Source organism: Panthera leo, chromosome A2 (genome assembly GCF_018350215.1).
Source record: "Panthera leo isolate Ple1 chromosome A2, P.leo_Ple1_pat1.1, whole genome shotgun sequence".
Lineage (NCBI taxonomy): Eukaryota > Metazoa > Chordata > Mammalia > Carnivora > Felidae > Panthera > Panthera leo.
In genome coordinates this window covers 111,095,938-111,113,870 of record NC_056680.1, presented here as the reverse complement: position 1 = coordinate 111,113,870, position 17,933 = coordinate 111,095,938, and the positions used below count along the sequence as shown (strand labels likewise).

The following is a 17,933-nucleotide window of genomic DNA, read 5'->3' as shown; positions in this document are numbered from 1 at the left end:
GCAGAGAGAGTGGGAGAGAGAGAATTCCAAGCAGGCTCTGTGCTGTCAGCATGGAGTCTGACATGGAACTTGATCTCACAAACCATGAGATCATGACCTGAACCAAAACTAGGATTTGGCCCTTTAACTGACTTAGGTGCCCCTGAAGCAACTTTTTGAATGCAAATTCACTTTAAGAGAACAAGTACCTAAGAATCTTACTTCTATAAATTCATTAGGAAATTGTTTTTGTACTAATAGAAGGAATAGAGAAAGCTGAATGAGTAAATTCTGTCACAGATCATTTTTGAAGAATCATTTCTATCTTATCTCGCCACCCACAGTGAGTTCATGAATGAAGCCTCAAATCAGGCTTCTTATCTATAAACTTAACCTCAGGGCAACAATTCCACCGCATTTCCACACTTACTTGTACCATGTACATGTCTAGCAAAGCCATCCACTCAGATAGACTGAACCATCGCCAGGCCACCAAAGCAGGTTGCTGGCACCAAAGGACCTTCACTTTCCCTCAGTCTTTACCTCCAAAGACTTTGAGTTTCTAGGCTTATTACCTTGTAATTCCCTGGCACCTTACTGAGGAGGCACATTGGATACCCAGGTTAAGACAACTCCCTAGGGCCTGGAAGGAGCCAGGCACTTTGCAAAGAGAGACAAATCTTGATGTAAGAAGAGGTTAAGTCTCCAATGCATATTGTCTCTTTTCTCAGAATTTTCTTGGAAGGAACTCTACCAAATCTTTAAAAGACAACAACATTTTCAAAAGCCAAGTTCTAAAAACCAGGTCAGTTCCTACCTTCCGGTCCTTCCTGTATCCTCCTAAATAACTTTCCAAACCACCCAATACAAGAAGCATGAATCTTTATTCTATTTCATCCCTATATTGAATTTTCAAAGAGAAGAGATTCAGAATAAGTCATGGATACCTTTTTACTTTTCAAATAAATATTTGGAAGAATTTCTAAAGTTTACAAAAGCAAGTACATTAACTTTTAATGTACTTAAAAGGTGAATTTAAATGGTGAATTTCAATTCACCCAAATAGCAATTAGATATAAACTGATGGGCTTGAGATAAATGAGCAAATAATTTTGATTTGAATTTTATTTACTATATATTTTGCAAATAGGCTTGTTCAAGTGTAAAATTATTTTAGATATTTTTTGCCTAAATATTCTTTATAATATGGTGTACTAATATTATAAATGGGAATGGGCTTCATATCTCCTCATATTTCTTTAATGTTTAGGGAAGATTTTACTGTTCAATAAACATATGAATTCGAAACATCTAATTTTTTTTTAAATTAACATTTTCTAAAATTGCAAATGGAACTTATGTTAGTTCATCCTTTATATCTAAATTTCGTTTGCCTTCCATGTAGTTTTCCTTATTAACATCTTAGTAATTGATCCCTTAAAAAACATGTTGAGGTTTTACTGTTTGGTTGGTTGTTTTTTTTTTTTTCACTGTAGCATTGATAGTGTCATGAAAACCAATTATTGTGATTTATTAGTAACCCACCATTACATATAAGCAATGATTGCCTTGTGGGCCTAAAAGGCCACCAATTTTTCTATAGAATAAGGTAACCCCTAGAATATGTTGGCACTTTGTTGATATGCTCAGCAGAGAAGCCTATGCAATATGCAATGTGCATAGGCTTAATCATCTAGTTTCTAGGTGAGGTATTTCCAAAATAAAGTTGAGGAACAAAAGGAGAGACTCAGGGCACTGGGGACAGATTAAACTGTTTTTGTGTGTAGAAGACTTTGGTCTAACAGACTATCATTTCAGCATTTTCATGCGCTCCAAGATGCCATGAAATTTCATTTTCTCAAATGCAACAACAATATCAATCCTTGTCCTTCCCTAAAACTCAACAAGTTGTTCAGTGGCTTGAAATTTGTTTTGGAAATTCATTAACCAAATCAGTATCTTACTCTGGAAGTAAACTTTAACTAATTCATCTTATTTTTTTCTAACAGGAAATGACAGACAACATGAGCAATGGAGGACCACAACTGATATTTAATGGAAGAGTATAATCAATGTTTTAAAGAACTGAACATTTTTTAGGATTTTCATGAGGAAAGGAAATACCAAAGGACTAGGAGATAAAATTAAAACAGTTCTTGCATTTGCTGTTATCTCTCTTGAGCACCCACTGTAATTATTCTCCCACAGTTTTGCCTCATTTATTTCTTCAGCTTTTTTATTGGGTGAAGCCTTCAGTAATGCAGTAATTTTAGCAGAATTTCCAGATTGTTGTAAAGACTTTTCAGGAAAAAAAAAAAAAAGAGGAATAAGCAGATTCATATTCTACAAAACCACTATTTGACTAGCATGAGTGTTAGATTTGTAATGATATATTTCATATAAATAATCAAAAGTACAAATATCAAGAAGTAACAATAACCTACTGATGTCTTTGTTTTGAAAGACAATGGCTTCAAGAATACCACAATTCAAAACCTCAGCAATGCCTTGTTGTAAAAACATTATAATTATTTCCAATTTGTGAATGAACTATATTTCATAATTTATTTGTAAATGATAAAAAAAATGAAAACATAAACAAGAATTTTTTTAGAGAGAGACAATGCTAATCTGTATGATATTTTTGCATTTTTGCACAAGAGTGAAAAATTATAAATGAACATCATTTAAGGAAAATAAATATGCTTTCATTACACCGTGCAGATTGATCTGCATGTTCATGAATGAGCCTAAGAATAAAATAAAGTGTGTGTGTGTGTGTGTACATATACTGTAAATATAGAAAATATATACAGCATATATTTATAGCATTCATGAATGTAAATAGGTAGTCAAAAAGAAATTATAATACTGTTGGGATATTATCAAGATTCTATCCCCAAAGATATGGGAAAGCAATTTTTCAAGGCTTTTCTATGCCCACAAAATCACACATTTGATTTCTATTAAATTTGTTCATTTTTATTCTTTTTATTATGTCTGCTCTGTGTAAATTTCATTGTGACTGACATTTATGGAGTTGAGATATCTGAATAGGGTAGTATAAAGATAGATTACTTATTTGGCTATTTTACTATTAGGGTATTTATGTAATAACAGTGATAAATACTGATTTATAAACATAACAACTTTAAATCACATACTTCCACACTTATAAATATAAACATAATGACTTGTGATTATTCATGATACTTATATTTCAATACCTTACAGCCCCGATGATGTATGCCCAAAAGGTAAAGTTATAATTAGCTTTGGTAGAACTTAATTTAGTTTTTTTTAACTTTATAATTTACATGAAACAATACAGACCATTTTTAAAAATACTTTTATTCAAAGAACCTGAAAGAGTTCTTTGTAGAAGGAAATAGGCCTACATTTATATAACTAGATTTAAATCTTCCATAATGGAATGTTAAAATAGAAATCTATGACAAAATGAATAGGCAAGAAAATAGCATAGTCTTTGACATATTTATGAGAATAAAACCTCTGGTAATAGATTTTAAAAATGTAATATTCTCACTGTATTGTATACTTTTATTTTTTCCCCAAAGCTAGTCAGTTTTCAAGTCATTTTTATGAGTTACTTATTGAGCCGTAGGCAAATTCAACCTTTAATGTTCAGGATGAGAACATGTTATAATTTAGAAACAAAATATGGGTTTTAATTATAACAAAATAATAATTCCAGTTAATGGAAATATGAAGGTATTTTAGTTTTAGAGCAACATGATCATCACCTGCCCCATTTAAGTCAACTCATAAGAAAATTCTGGCTGTATATAATCAAAAGAAATAACTGAACTATGGTTGGCGTAGTGTTTGAAGTCTTCTAACTCATATGAATAACTTCTTTATCCAGCACATTACAAAAGTTGCCCATAAATGCAACCTCAATAGTGAATCAACATTATCACTGTTCTATTGATGCCACAAACAGGCATAATCATTGTCACTGAAAATATAAACTATACAATGCAGATATTTTGTATATATCTGGCTCTACTGAATTTACACAAGGATGTAGTTTTGTACTGAAGGAATAACCACTGACTCTAATTTTAGGTGGCATTTCTTTGTAGACGTGTTTGTATAATACAGAGTTATAATACACCAGTAAGATGTTTTAATGCCTTTTGAAATAATCTATGAAATCACCCATCAAAGGACAAAAGTAAGCATCTCATTGCTTTGATATAGAGTTACGAAGAGATGCTATCATTACAATTATCCACATAGTCTACAGTGTATATAACCAAGTATAGATATGTCTTTAAATGTAGTTATTTTAACCCAGTATTTTCAGGGCTCAGTTATTTAGAGGGATTTATTTGTGATTTATAGCGATTCTTTCTGAATTAAACAGGGGAAGTTAGGAAGACATTGTTCAAGTACCTGAAAATTTAATTTTCACAATAAATTGAGCTATGAACTAGAACATTTTAAGTGACGGCATTACAGTTTTAGTATGAGCCTACCCTTGGGAGAAAGTAAGTTAGGAAAAAAATATGTGAAACTAGTGTGGTGGTGTGCTATAGAGACTAGCTACAAAAAGATGCAGTTATTAGAAGCATAAAAGAATAAAAGTGGACTCCGGAAAATTTTAAACATATATGTGCATCTATGTATAAACACACATACACACATATATATACAATCGTTTAGAAGTGGAACATGGTATGATGACTCTATGGATATGTCTATGTAATAAAATGGTGTGCTTTGAAACTACATATGGTGTGAACTTTCTTTTCATCATGAAAAAGTAGTTTCTCCCAATAGGTTCTGAGATTGGCAGGGGACAGGATGCTGTGCACGAAGAGGCAGCAAGAGTCCCAGTAGTGGATACGGTATTCAGAAAAGCTATTTTATGAGATAGGAGACACTGAAGTCTGTTGAAATATAGAGAGGGAGTGGTTGAAGATACAGGACAAGATGCACCTAAGAAAGTGAGGTCTGGAGGAGGCAGGAGTTAATAAGATACACATTATAAGAGACAGATTTAGCTATAAATAGGACTGAAGTTGTAGGGGATCTCACAAATGAAACCATAATATTCAGAGAACTCTGCTGACCTGTGTTTGTCAAAAGGTTGCTACTGGTATTTGGGGTAGACAGTAATTCATTGTACAGACTGTCCTATGCATTTCAGGTCATTAAGCATCTCTGGTCCCCATCCACTAAATGTCAGTTGTAATAACCAAAAATGTCCTAACAAATTTTCGCCTCTTTGGCAGGTAATATTGCCCCCTAATTTAGAACCAGTGAGGAAAACCCTTTAATACAATCCAGAGCAGCCAATGTTAATGCTACTTACAAATGTAGACTTGAATTGCTCAGGATCATAAGTTCACTGTTCTAAGCTCTACCTATATTATCTAATAGAGTAGCCACTAATCTAAGCACGTGTGATTAAATATATGTATAAATTAATGAAAAAAAATTAAATGTTCAGTTTCTCAGTTGAACTAACCACATTCAAAGTGCTTGAATAGCCACATATGAACAACAGTTATAGAATATTTCTCAGAAAGTTCTATTGGACAATGCTAATCAAAAGTACACAGAGGCTCTGTCTCAAAAATAAATAAACGTTAAAAAAAAAATTAAAAAAAAAAGAAAGAAAAAAAAAGGGGCGCCTGGGTGGCTCAGTTGGTTAGGCGTCCGACTTCAGCTCAGGTCACGATCTCACGGTCCGTGAGTTCGAGCCCCGTGTTGGGCTCTGGGCTGATGGCTCAGAGCCCGGAGCCTCCTTCTGATTCTGTGTCTCCCTCTCTCTCTGCCCCTCCCCTGTTCATGCTCTGTCTCTCTGTCTCAAAAATAAATAAACGTTAAAAAAAAAAAATTAAAAAAAAAAAAAAGCACACAGAGGGGAACTGTCCCCAACCCTCAGTCAGCCAATTATCATAATAAAATGTGTGAAAAGAATCAGTAAAGTCTCCATGGAATTTGAAGTTGATGGACCAGTTAAATCCATGGACTGAAAAAAACTGCCATATATATATACAGTATATATATATGTATGTATGTGTGTGTGTACACACATATATATATATACAGTATATATACAGTATACACACACACACACACACACATATATAGTAGGCCAAACCCATTATAAAGTCTAAAAGTTGCTATAGAGATTTCATGTTTAAATCTGTTCATGAAAGATTCCACTAAATAACTAAATATTTTATGTTTAACAGGTAAAATGAGATGCGTAACTCCCATTTTTGAAGAAATTTATTCAGCCTATTACCATGCGTCAATGAAAAATTCTGCATTTCTTATGCTTGGGAAGGTGAGAAAAATATGCTGCCCTCCACTTTTTTACTGACTTGGCTCAAAAGTGGCATGTTCAGAAACCGTATGTCCAAGTCTACATTTTCAAAGATGATTTAGCAAACACGTTCTAGAAATTCAGAGAGAGCATCTTAAGTACCATTTGGTTAGAACACAGTTTCCAAATAAAGTTTCAGAACTTGGCATCACTTCACTCTTGTCTCCCTTAAATCATTTTCTGGAAACATATGTAATATTTTTTAATTCAAAGTATATGACAGCCAAGAAATTCAGTTATTCCAAAACCATAAATCACAGGTTGTGAGTTACTCAGAGCACAGGAAACCAATTCAGAAATTTCTGGAAATGTGGATGCCTAGTAAAATTATACAAAAGGGGTTTTTTTCCTCTTTTTTCCAGGAAAATTATTTACTGAATACAAAAGGTTTTTTACCAGGAATGTAAATATACAGGAACATATTGTAAAAAATCAAACCATAGATCTGAACAAATGTATTTAAAATTTTAATAGTTTGATATTATCTACATTAACTAGTTATAGGCATATAGCCTTCATTTAACTGGAAGTCTTTAAGAACTAGGATCCATCTTTACTTTCCTTCACATCAACTAGTGACTTTTGATTTCAGAGTTTTTTCTTCATTAACACCCAAGGGCTCTACTCTCTTAGCCACACAATACATTACAAGCCCCACCCCAAAAACCATTATGTATTTTGTTACTGAAAATTGCCAGAGAGACTCTAGAAGTTGTCTGAAGCTCCACAGAAAATCCTAAGATCTTGTCAAATGTGCATCAAGTGTTTGATTAGCCTCAAGGAATCAGGACTCATGACTTCTCCTTGTATTAATTAATCGAGATATTTGTCCTCACCTACTCACTAAGATAGAGGTCCTCAAATGCCATTTCACAGCATCCCGATGGAGGACTGGAAGATGTCCCTTGGGCTCTCCAAGATCATTGCTCTGGAAAGAAAAGCGGCAGATTCCTTTGTGGAGGGCTCTATCATCCCTTGCTCTGTCCCTAATTGTAAACCAGCCAAGGAAGGAGGTAACACTCAGTTTTATTCATATAAATACACTCCAAGGGCCCTACGCTGTCTAGATGTTCACTCCCCCTCAATACTATCTAAAAAGTCTTTTGAGATCTGGACTTCTGTGTCTTTTCTATTTATTTTATCAATAACTTCTGCATCAAATCTCTGAGACAAAACACATTTTTAAATTTAATTTAATTTTAAAAGGCTCTAGTTCTTTTATAATTAAAAAAAACTGTTGGAGAGGATATTTTTTAAGTCATCATAAATCGTTGTGATATTAGCCTATTGCTATCTATCAAAAGAAAGGATGGTAGTGCAGCAGGGGAAAGGTAGCCTTTGGTCAAGTGCTATATAATGTACATTGTCTATAAATGTGAATATTCCTCTATCATATTAATATAACTTATTTAAAATGAAATATGGATAAAGCGGTAAGACATTTATATTTCACCTGAAAGATAAGGTCATTTGTGGTTGTACCCATGAATCTTAAAGCTATTCAACCAAATAATGCAATTTGTACACCCTTAAGTCCATAAAACAAACCACAACTCCAACCCCTGGGATCCACTGCCCTTTATTTGTTCTGCTTCTTTTGATTTCAGATCCAAATTTCTGGTTTTGTGACAGTGCTTTGATTTCAGTGTTTAGTTCCTGTACTTGGACCTGAAACCTTATCTCTGTAGTTGTCAAGTCTGACTACGAAAGCTACTCACTTTACTCAAGGCACCCAGGTTTGTTTAACAGGACTCCCTACTTCTGAATCAGCTAGTGAAATCCAGCCAGCAGCAGCTAGTGGTGACAGAAGCGGCTTCAACAAAAATGCTAGTCACCTGGTAAACAGACATGTGCTCCAGTAGGAAATGGAATTCAAAAGAAGGATCCCAGATAAGTAAACAGAAAACGTGAGCTCTCCATACCTTGAATATACAAAGGTTGGAAAATGTTTGAGATCATTGGAGACAGGCGGGGAGCTAGAAGTGAGAAACTGAGGCAAAATTATTCCTTTCCTGGGTTTCATCGGGGGATTAAGTCAGTAAGCCCCAGAGAAAATTAATTTTGTACTGAACAAAATTTTGCCGTCGTATATCAGATATGTTCTTTTCTTGCAGTATCTTTTTCTTCTTTTAAATCTCTAGCTTAACCTATTCCCTTGTGCCAAAGAAGATTGGAAGAAGAGGTTTCATTCAAGGAACTAACACTGTAGGTGTGACTCTAGCACTGATATGGTGCATGACAGCAGGAATCAAGGGCAAGTGAGACACAAGGGTTGCTTTCATTAGTCACTGGTCCTTCTCAGCCAGAAATGCCCCTTTCAGTGTGAATCTTGGAGTTAATTTAATTGTGCTATTGGGTATTTACCCAAAAAATACAAAAACACTAATTCAAAGGGATACATGAATCCCATGTTTATAGAAGTATTATTTACAATAGCCAAATGATGGAAGCAACCCAAGTATGTATCAATAGATGAATGGATAGGGGCGCCTAGGTGGCTAGGTCAGTTAAGCGTCCGACTTTGGCTCAGGTCATGATTTCACCTCTTGTGGGTTTGAGCCCTGCATCGGGCTCTATGCTGACAGCTCAGAGCCTAGAGCCTGCTTCACATACTGTGTCTCCCTCTCTCTCTGCCCCTGCCCTGCTTGTGATCTCTCTCTCAAGAATAAATAAATATCTAAAAAAAATCTAAAAATAAATATCTGTAAAAAATAGATGATTGGATAAAGAAGTTATGAAATATATATATATATATATATATATACACACACATACACTATATATATATAGTGGGATATTATTCAACCATAAAAAAGAACGAAATCTTGTTATTTGCAACAACATGGATGGAGCTAGAAAGTATAATCTCATTTTACTGTTTAAACCAATCCTTTTTAACTAGAATCTCATCCAAATGGTATGTAGTTGTCTTCCTGTTAATAATTGATACCTAGATAGATACTTGCAACCTCAGGTAAGTAGAGCTGAAAACTAGTATGATTTTTATCAAAGTCCATATTTTAAATTATATATGTATATATCTAGATCTACCTATTGAATTATAATACACAAATATAATACATATTCTTAGGTAATAATCAGAGAATCTCAACTACAGCCAAGAGGCAAAATCCAAGCATAAAGATCAGGGAGGATGTTTGAACATTATTGTATGTGGTTACCACACAAGGGAGAAAGACACAAATAATTCCATTGTTAGAGAGTGAGAATCTAATGTGATTTACAAATAATCCATTTATTAAAACTGTAAAAATTGTGTTTATGCCTATGGACAAGAAGACAGGTTGTGTTTAGACTGCGGAAGTTGAATAAACACTGCCTCTTCATGGGAACCAGAAGTTTATGTGTTCATTGAGAAATTCTGAATTAACGCAAAAATTAATAAAAAAATTTTCAGGTAGGAAGGTAATTGAGGCAAAACAGTATTTATAATAAAATTATCACAGTGATAAACAATTTTTGCATAACTTCTCTTATTTACAAATGAAAACGTGGCCTGTGTATATTTGTAACTAATTAATTAATTTAATTTTGAGAGAGAGAAAGAGAGAGGGAGACAGAGTGGGAGCAGGGGAGGGCAGAGAGAGACGGAAACACAAGATCTGAAGCAGGCTCCAGGCTCTGCACTGTCAGCACATAGCTCAATGCTGGGCTCAAACTCGTGAACCACGAGATCATGACCTGAGCCAAAGTGGGCTGCTTAACCGACTGAACCACCCAGGCAATCCTGTTTGTTGTTAAATTAAATAGTTGCGACTCTTATTGCAGTAACAAAATTGCGGGGAATTAACTATGCCTGAGAGAGCACGGAACATGCACACGTGTTAATACAAATTCCCTTTATAGGTAATTATTTTCCTTCCTTCCTGAAGATTGTTCTCTACTCCTTGGAAATAATCATATTTTGACTTAATTTTGTTAGTTTAGGTAAGTTCCAACACACAATTTACCATAATTTATCCCTTTTAGTACAGTCTAGTAGGGAACATAAACAAATTTTCATTCAGTATAGGAAATGTGTGACAATTAAGCAACAGCATTCTATGTCTCTGAGTCTATGCAAATTGTGTACTATTTTATGTTCCTTATTTTGCAAACTTTACTGTGTGTGAACACTAATTCACATGAAAGAAATAATCAACTACATTGTTAATTATTACTGCATTTGTGTCAATTATATCTGAATAAAAATGATCAGTCCAGAGTCTCTCCCATAATTCAAATTTCGTTCAAGGCACTGGTTCTTAAACTTCAGCAGGTATTACAATCACCTGTAGGGCCTGGTAAACAGATTACTGAGCTACATCCCCAGAGCTCTAATTCAGTAAGCCTAAGGTGAGGCCTAAGAATTTGTATTTCCAACCATATATCAGGTGATGCTGATGACAGGCAGGGCCATTGGAACCAAATCCAAATCCATCTTCCTGATGGATGCACAGCAATGCCAATCACTGAGACATCAGGTGTGTAGCAAGGAAAGGGTTTATTCAAGAGGCAGCCAAACCAGGAGACCAGAGGACAAGTCTCAAATCCACCCCCCTGAAGGGGAAAAGAGCGAGGTTTTTATAATCATGGGGATTGAGATTACATATTGATGAAAAGGGCAGGAAAACTTATGACTATTCATGAAGAAAGATGGGGTATGTGCACTGAGCAGACATATATGTAACATATATCCCATGTTCACTTTGGGGTGGAGACTTGACAGCAAGGAGGCAGGATTCAGCCCTGATGTCAGGAGATTGTTTTAGGACAAGGAGAAAGGACTATGGGCATGCTCCAAGAGCCGAGAGCCGCTATCAACTGGATGGGGACTTGGACTCCTTATATCAAGGTAAGGAGCCATATCAGTTGACCTTGGGTCCAGGTTTCTGCAGAGACAGCTAATGAATTTGTTAGTAGCGTCTGAAAAAACACAATAGCTTGTTAGGGGAAATTAGTTCTCTGAAAAACAAGCTTTAAACTGCTAGTTTCAACCTCGTTAATGGGGTATGGTTTCACTACCAATAAAACAAAAAATTATTAAAGCAGTTGTGTCTTAACTTACAGACAGACACATCTGAATTACTTCATTTCTATGTATTTTCAGCAATAGCTATAGTTTGCAAAATATAAAATCTAACAAATTCAATAAAATACAATGTCTTCTTTTTTTCCCTCAGTGTAAGCACAGTGCACAATCCGTCAGTTAAGCAATCTAATAAGCAAATAGGAAGAGCTTTCAGAGTTAAAAATTTATGCCAGTTCCTTTTTTAAGGATTGTAGGTTAAAAACAAGCCACCAATAGATATTTGCCTTGATTCTTGCCATTCCTGCAGTACTTTGGGCTAATGCGAAACTTTACAAATTTAAAGCTCACATATGCCATCTGCTGACACATTTTGTGAATTACAAGAATAGCTAATTGGACATCAACCAACAGCTAATTGATCTATTAGTATAGGTTCAGACTTAGGTTTGTTTCATTTCCAAAACTCATTAGGCAAATTTTAAACATGCATTTTCCCCCAAAGTACTGTAGTTTTCCATTTATTTAACAACTAAAAACGTATTTCCCAAAACACATTTTTATTTCAGACAGTATGTTTGAAGCTATTTTATTCTTCCTACTGACAAAGGAAATTGCAGATTGGTATCTCAGTAAACATAGTTCGTATCTACAGTGAATTTTATCAGTAAAATATTTTAAGAGGATATTATCTTGAACTCTGTTTTAAGCTGAATCAAATGTTTATGTATATAAATTGTTTAAAGGGGTAAGTACATTGATGAGGAGCTGAAACTAATCATGCTAGCTGAAACACCAAAGCAAAACAAACAAAATTCATTCAGGAGATGGGACAAAGTTATTCCCCAGTTTATTCATACTGTTACATGAATTTTCCTCTTAGATCCAGGGCTCTGCCTCACTCTTCATCCAAAGAAGTCATAGCTCCTGTTCACAAAGTCAGCTTTACAGCCTTAATCAGGCTGCACCAGTCATATTATACCTGAAGTGTCGCTCATGGACTCCAACATGCCTATATTATTAAGCACTTACTATAGGCCAGTCACCATGTTCAGTATCACACTGTCATTATCTCATTTACTCCTTGCAGCTTCTCCCTATCATTATACTCCTACACTGCAGACTGGGAAGTTGAAGTTTAAAAAGAGTAGACATGTTGTCCAGGGTGAATGAGGCAGGACTGAGACCCAAACCAGCAGACTCTTGCACCCAGTTCCTACCCTTCCTACCCGCTGTGCCACATTGTCTGAATTTCTGCAAGACGGCTAGCACTCACACTTTGGCCCAAAGTGGTGCTTCTTTGACATCTTGCCAAGCCTGTTAAAAAGGTATTATTTACCAGTTTGATCTGATTCCCACTTTACCGTTTGTTTTTAGGCAGAGGCTAACTAAAATCAGCCACCATTTTCTTGACTCTTAAGATTTCTTCCTTTATCATCTTTGGCCCTGTGTATAGGAAAAGTGAGGATTTTTAGGGATTCAAAGCATGAGCTTTGCCTGGAATGAGTCATGCCTGGGTTAGCTTCCTTGATTAGCAGCTGTGTATCCTTGGAAAACTCATTCATTTGCTCACTCAAGAAATATGTGCTAGGCAGTAGGCCTTCAGCTTTTAACAATACAGACAGGATTGCAACCTTCATGGGGCCAACATTTTAAAATCTTTCCTAGATTGTAGTCTCCTCATCTGTAAAAATAGTTAATAATGGTAATAAGTGCATAAAGATCCTGTGTTGGTGATTAGTTTAAGGCACTTACCACAGTGCCCGGCAGTTTTGTCATAAAGTTTAGCTGTGGTGATGATGATCATGGTGATGTTGATGAAATCATCGTTTCTGCTAATAATTTGATAAAATCAATGCATAAGGGAGATGAAACTCTTCTTGTCAGGACTGTTATTACTGTATGACAAGCGGGGGCACTTTTAGGGACTTCCCGTGCACACCTGGTATACGATAGAAGTAGCCCTGGATCCTTTCTTAGGCAAAGGACAAAGTACTTGAGATCATAAGTATTTCATGCATTGGACTGCATTGTGCAAGAGGCCATGTTTTCTCTGGTGCACTCCTTCACTCTCTCTTGCTCCAAAAAGTACACAGCTGCCAGGCAAACAAGGCTACTCTAGCCTGTTGGAGGATGAGACACATGGACCACCCACCGCTGACTACAGACGCTTGAGTGAGTCCAGCTGAGCCCAGCCCAAATTTCTACTCACAGAATGTTGAACTGAATTAGTGATTGTTATTAAAGCCACCCAATTTGAGGATGGTTTGTTATGCAGCAAAAGCCAACTGATGCAAAGGCATTTTTATCTGAATTGCCCTTTATATGAAACTACCTTATGTAAACCTTTACACATAGTTCAAACTTACTAATTCCATTTCTTCAGTAAAGTCTACTCTAACAATTTCAGATTTTTTATTAAAAAAAAGAAAGAACTTGCCCAATGCCACACATCTAGTAAGCGGCAGAGCCAGGACTCAGACTCAGTGTAACTCTATCACCCAAGGCTCCTTGCATTGCACTATGTTAAACTGTTTAAAAATTGAGTATATCTTGTAACAACCAAAATCATCAACAATGGGAACCCTTGCTTGATTTTCTACTTTTTAAAGATATAAAACAATGCACACTCATTACAATAATATGTGAAAATTCACACAATTTTAAAAAGCAATTCACCCTCCAGATAACTAACACAGAATTTATACATCCAGATTCTTTTCTAATCATATAAATGTGCATATTTTCTATAAAAATCAGAGCATATGCCACAAATTAGATTGTAATTTATTTCAGCAAACTACCAATTATTGCACATTTATATTGCTCCAGGGATTCACTGATTTTGAGGAACAGAAACTAACATAATATAGAGTGTGTGTGCGTGTTAGAGAAGAAGAGGTCAATGGTAAAAAAAGATAGTTGCAGGGACATTTTTCTCTTTTTCTTTGGGGTCAGTGGACATAGAGTCAAAGTCACATCTAACCTTCTCTCTTCTCCTTATAGAAAAGGGGTTTTCTTAGCACATGTTTGATGACTTTGACTTGACAGGGCTTTTCATGAAACAGGGAACACCAATGCCTGACTTCCCATGTCACTTTGATCAAATTTTAGACCAAAAGACAAAGGTACAGTCTATCTATAGGCCCTTGATCAAACGAAGTTTGTGGATTTGTGTGAGATGGGAGATAGGTGCGGGGAATCTCATTGTACTTGTTTCTTTCCTCCCTGCATGGTAGGTGAAACAGGTGGATTTGCTAAAGTAACGCCATAATGGTGAACATTTTTGTGTAGGCTAGATCACCTTCTCCCTCTTTCAAATCATGCAGATTGTGGATAGCAACTAACAATCAAGACAGGACTTAAAAAAAAAAAAAACTAAAAAGTAGAAAACAATTTTTTTTTTTTTTTTAATATTTTTGAGAGAGACAGAGACAGAATGCAAGTGGGTTGGGGCAGAGAGAGAGGGAGACGCAGAATCAGAAGCAGGCTCCAGGCTCTGAGCTGTCAGCACAGAGCGCGATGTGGGGCTGGAACCCATGAGCCGCGAGATCATGACCTGAGCCGAAGTTGGACGCTCAATGGACTGAGCCATCCAGGCGCCCCTAGAAAACAATTTTCAAAATCAAACAAGCAAATGTCTTACGAGCATGCAAAGGGTTATAAAACTACCCCATATTTATTTCCTACGCTTTGGCTATTTTGAGTCATAGGGGAGTTGCAGTGGTGAAGAAGACAGTTATCATGGTTCATGCCTTAGTGAGCTTGGAGTCTTTGAAGGAAGGCCAACAGGCAACTGACATAAAATTAACATAAAAACAAGTGCTTGAAGGTAGTAATTTACAAAGATGGGGGACCTAACTAATCCTTATGTGGGGGGCAGGGAGAGGTAAGGTGGTAGTAAACTGCAGAGGAACAGAATGCAGAATCTAAGCTAGAGTTTTCCCATATGAGAGAAACTACTGTATTCCCACCAGGTAGCAGAAACCGAGAAAAAGAGAGGGAGCAAGCTAAAAGTGAATGAATATGGGTGGTGACTAGCAGATAATGTAAAATGGGAAGTGTGATAAATCTAACTCCTGGGCTGACAGCAGATCCTAATATGGTCTTATAAGTAACTTAAGAGCCATATTAAGGAATCTGTATTATCCTTAGAAAAATGGGGCATGCATGGGGACAAGTCATGGTTACATTTTCGTTTCGGAGAAGGTGCTCTGAGTGTCCTCTTGACCATCCACAGGCACTTCTGTAGTTTTGGAAGCGAGAGCGGAGAGAAGTATCCCAATAGACTGATGTTTCCACTTTGGACCCCACAAGCCTTGGGGCTGATCTGATATTTGAGGGTACAAGAGAGGCTCCAAGGTTGACAGCTGGACTGAGCCATTTGGAAAATGGTGGTAAGATTTCCTGAGTTAGTTATTACAGAATGAAGAGAGAAGCGGGATGAGAGAGATGATGGTTTTATTTTCAGATGTATTGTATTTGAGGCATCTGGGCTGCTTTTTAGGATTGAGTTTCCTGCAGAAAATATACTCCCTAAATATATTAACATTTATTACTGTACTGTCCACGCTTGTAAAATTTACCAAACCACGTTACTACGGGAAATTATCAAAGCGTGAATCCCTGTTATACCTACATACTAACTCTACCGAGGACGTTCGCGAAAACGTAGGTTTGCCAGCCCTGCCTTGGAGCACGTTCCAATTCGCTCAGGCTCCTAGCTACCCAGTCGAAAGAGCGGTTGCCCTCTGCTGGTCAGAAGTGCGTAATGCATCTGAAGGAGAGAAATTTCCTAGGGGCGTGCCAGCTGGCGGATGACGGAGAAACCCGGCGTCCGGAGATAGGCGGTTTTGCCTGCGTCAGCGGCGCGCGCCGCGGGAAACCTGACAGGCCGCATGGCTGCGGGTTGTTCAGAGGCTCCGCCGCCGAAGGCGGCCTCTGAGGGACCAGTGGCGGGACCGGCCGGCGTCCTGCCCTGCCTAGAGCTGCCAACCTACGCTGCCGCGTGTGCGCTGGTGAATAGCCGCTACTCCTGCCTGGTGGCGGGGCCGCACCGAAGACACATCGCGCTTTCGCCGCGCTACCTTAACAGGAAACGCACCGGTATCCGAGAACAGCTCGATGCGGAACTCCTGCGCTACTCCGAGAGGTATCAGTCTCTCCGTGTTTTCCTCCGCGGAGCGGATAACGCCATAACGTAGCTTGCCCCCCTTTCTTTTAGGCGCGGGGAGGGGGGGCGTTGCTGGTGGACGTGCTGATGGCGTCGCAGAAAAGGGGTGAATGGGAGAGAACGCGCCGGCCACCTCGAGCTTATACTCGAGATGTTATGGAGTTTCCAACTAGCTGAAATTTCCAGTGTGTCCCTAGTCGGGATCTGTTCTTACCGTTTCATGGACAAGAAGGGAAGCGTGAAGGTGAAGTGAATTGTGCGGGCGGAGCCGGTGGGGAAGCTTGTTTTAGAACTGGCGTGTATGGGGGCGCCTGGGTGGCTCAGTCGGTTAAGCGTCCGACTTCGGCTCAGGTCACGATCTCGCGGTCCGCGAGTTCGAGCCCCGCATCGGGCTCTGGGCTGATGGCTCAGAGCCTGGAGCTTGCTTCCGATTCTGTGTCTCCCTCTCTCTCTGCCCCTCCCCCGTGCATGCTGTGTCTCTGTCTCAAAAATAAATAAACGTTAAAAAATAAAAATTAAAAAAAAAAAAAAGAACTGGCGTCTATGGGTAAGAATAGATCAGGGGTCTGGAGACCCGGTAAGCCAGTTCTGTGTTTTCCCATTTGACAGTGGGAGTTTCGAATGCATTACTTCAACATATTGTCTCTCATTCTGTAGAAAATTGTACATATTAGTACAGTCTTTTGTTTGTAAACCATGACGAAGTTTCTGGTTTTTATTTTGGCCCTGGTATTTTCCTTGGGTTCTCGTGGGCCTGATCACGGATGAGAGAAGCAATATTTCTGTTTTGTTTTTAAGAGCAGTTTATTAAGTCTTAATTGGAGTGAAAAAAAAAACTTTGTGGTGCATTTACGTTAATATATTCAATAGAAACTTGGAGACTCTTGGAGTTGCAAGAGTGGAGGGTCTGAGGGAGGGGGCATATGTACGTTAATACTACTAAAGACTACTTTGTCTCGAAAGCAAGGGTTCTAAAACGAGGGTGAGTGGAATCCCTAGGGATTCCTTGTTGCTCTTAAGGAATTTCATGACCCTCCCTCCTCCCCTCTGGGAAATTTCCTTTCAGTTTTCTTGGGCAAAGTACCCAAGTGTTCACTTTCTCAAGGGATCCTGAACAAGTTAAGGAATCAAGCAGGTCTAGAATGTACAGCTTACTCCAAACACCTACACCCACTTTTGTGCCTATTTTGTACATAAGGGACTTGGGATTAAAAAAACAAAACAAAACAAAAAACCAAGATCCCTGTTTGAAGAAACTGTAATCTCTAGTAAAGATACAAATGTAAGCCAGGTAAATCCAATGAAGTGTTAAAATTTGCCAGAAACAAAGTAAGTTATACTGAAAGAGTAGTGAATTTGATATTAGGACCTTTTTTGAGAACAACTTA

General features: G+C 37.5%; 2 protein-coding genes and 1 long non-coding RNA gene across 6 annotated transcripts in view; 2 read left to right on the top strand and 1 right to left on the bottom strand.

Moving 5' to 3' along the window:
• The window catches only part of TMEM196 (transmembrane protein 196), an 84,053-nt gene extending 81,790 nt beyond the window's left edge, over positions 1-2,263 (top strand). For 3 of the 4 annotated variants that reach the window (XM_042919761.1, XM_042919778.1, XM_042919768.1), the window contains one exon: positions 1,989-2,151. In XM_042919761.1, coding sequence (XP_042775695.1) covers positions 1,989-1,995 — 7 coding nt within the window. In that variant the 3' untranslated portion in view covers positions 1,996-2,151. Of the gene's footprint in view, positions 1-108; positions 323-710; positions 785-1,988 lie in introns of those variants that run through there. The other variant, XR_006197292.1, reaches the window with a different exon arrangement.
• On the bottom strand, positions 2,196-16,897 carry LOC122208581. Its single transcript, XR_006197293.1, has 3 exons — positions 16,760-16,897; positions 7,180-7,271; positions 2,196-2,277 (listed from the first exon to the last, which is right to left on the bottom strand). It is a non-coding gene; the product is annotated as an uncharacterized LOC122208581 (long non-coding RNA).
• POLR1F (RNA polymerase I subunit F) overlaps positions 16,225-17,933 on the top strand; it is a 30,848-nt gene continuing 29,139 nt past the window's right edge. Inside the window, exon 1 of the mRNA XM_042919751.1 lies at positions 16,225-16,524. Coding sequence (XP_042775685.1) covers positions 16,271-16,524 — 254 coding nt within the window. The 5' untranslated portion in view covers positions 16,225-16,270. The remainder of the gene's footprint in view (positions 16,525-17,933) is intronic.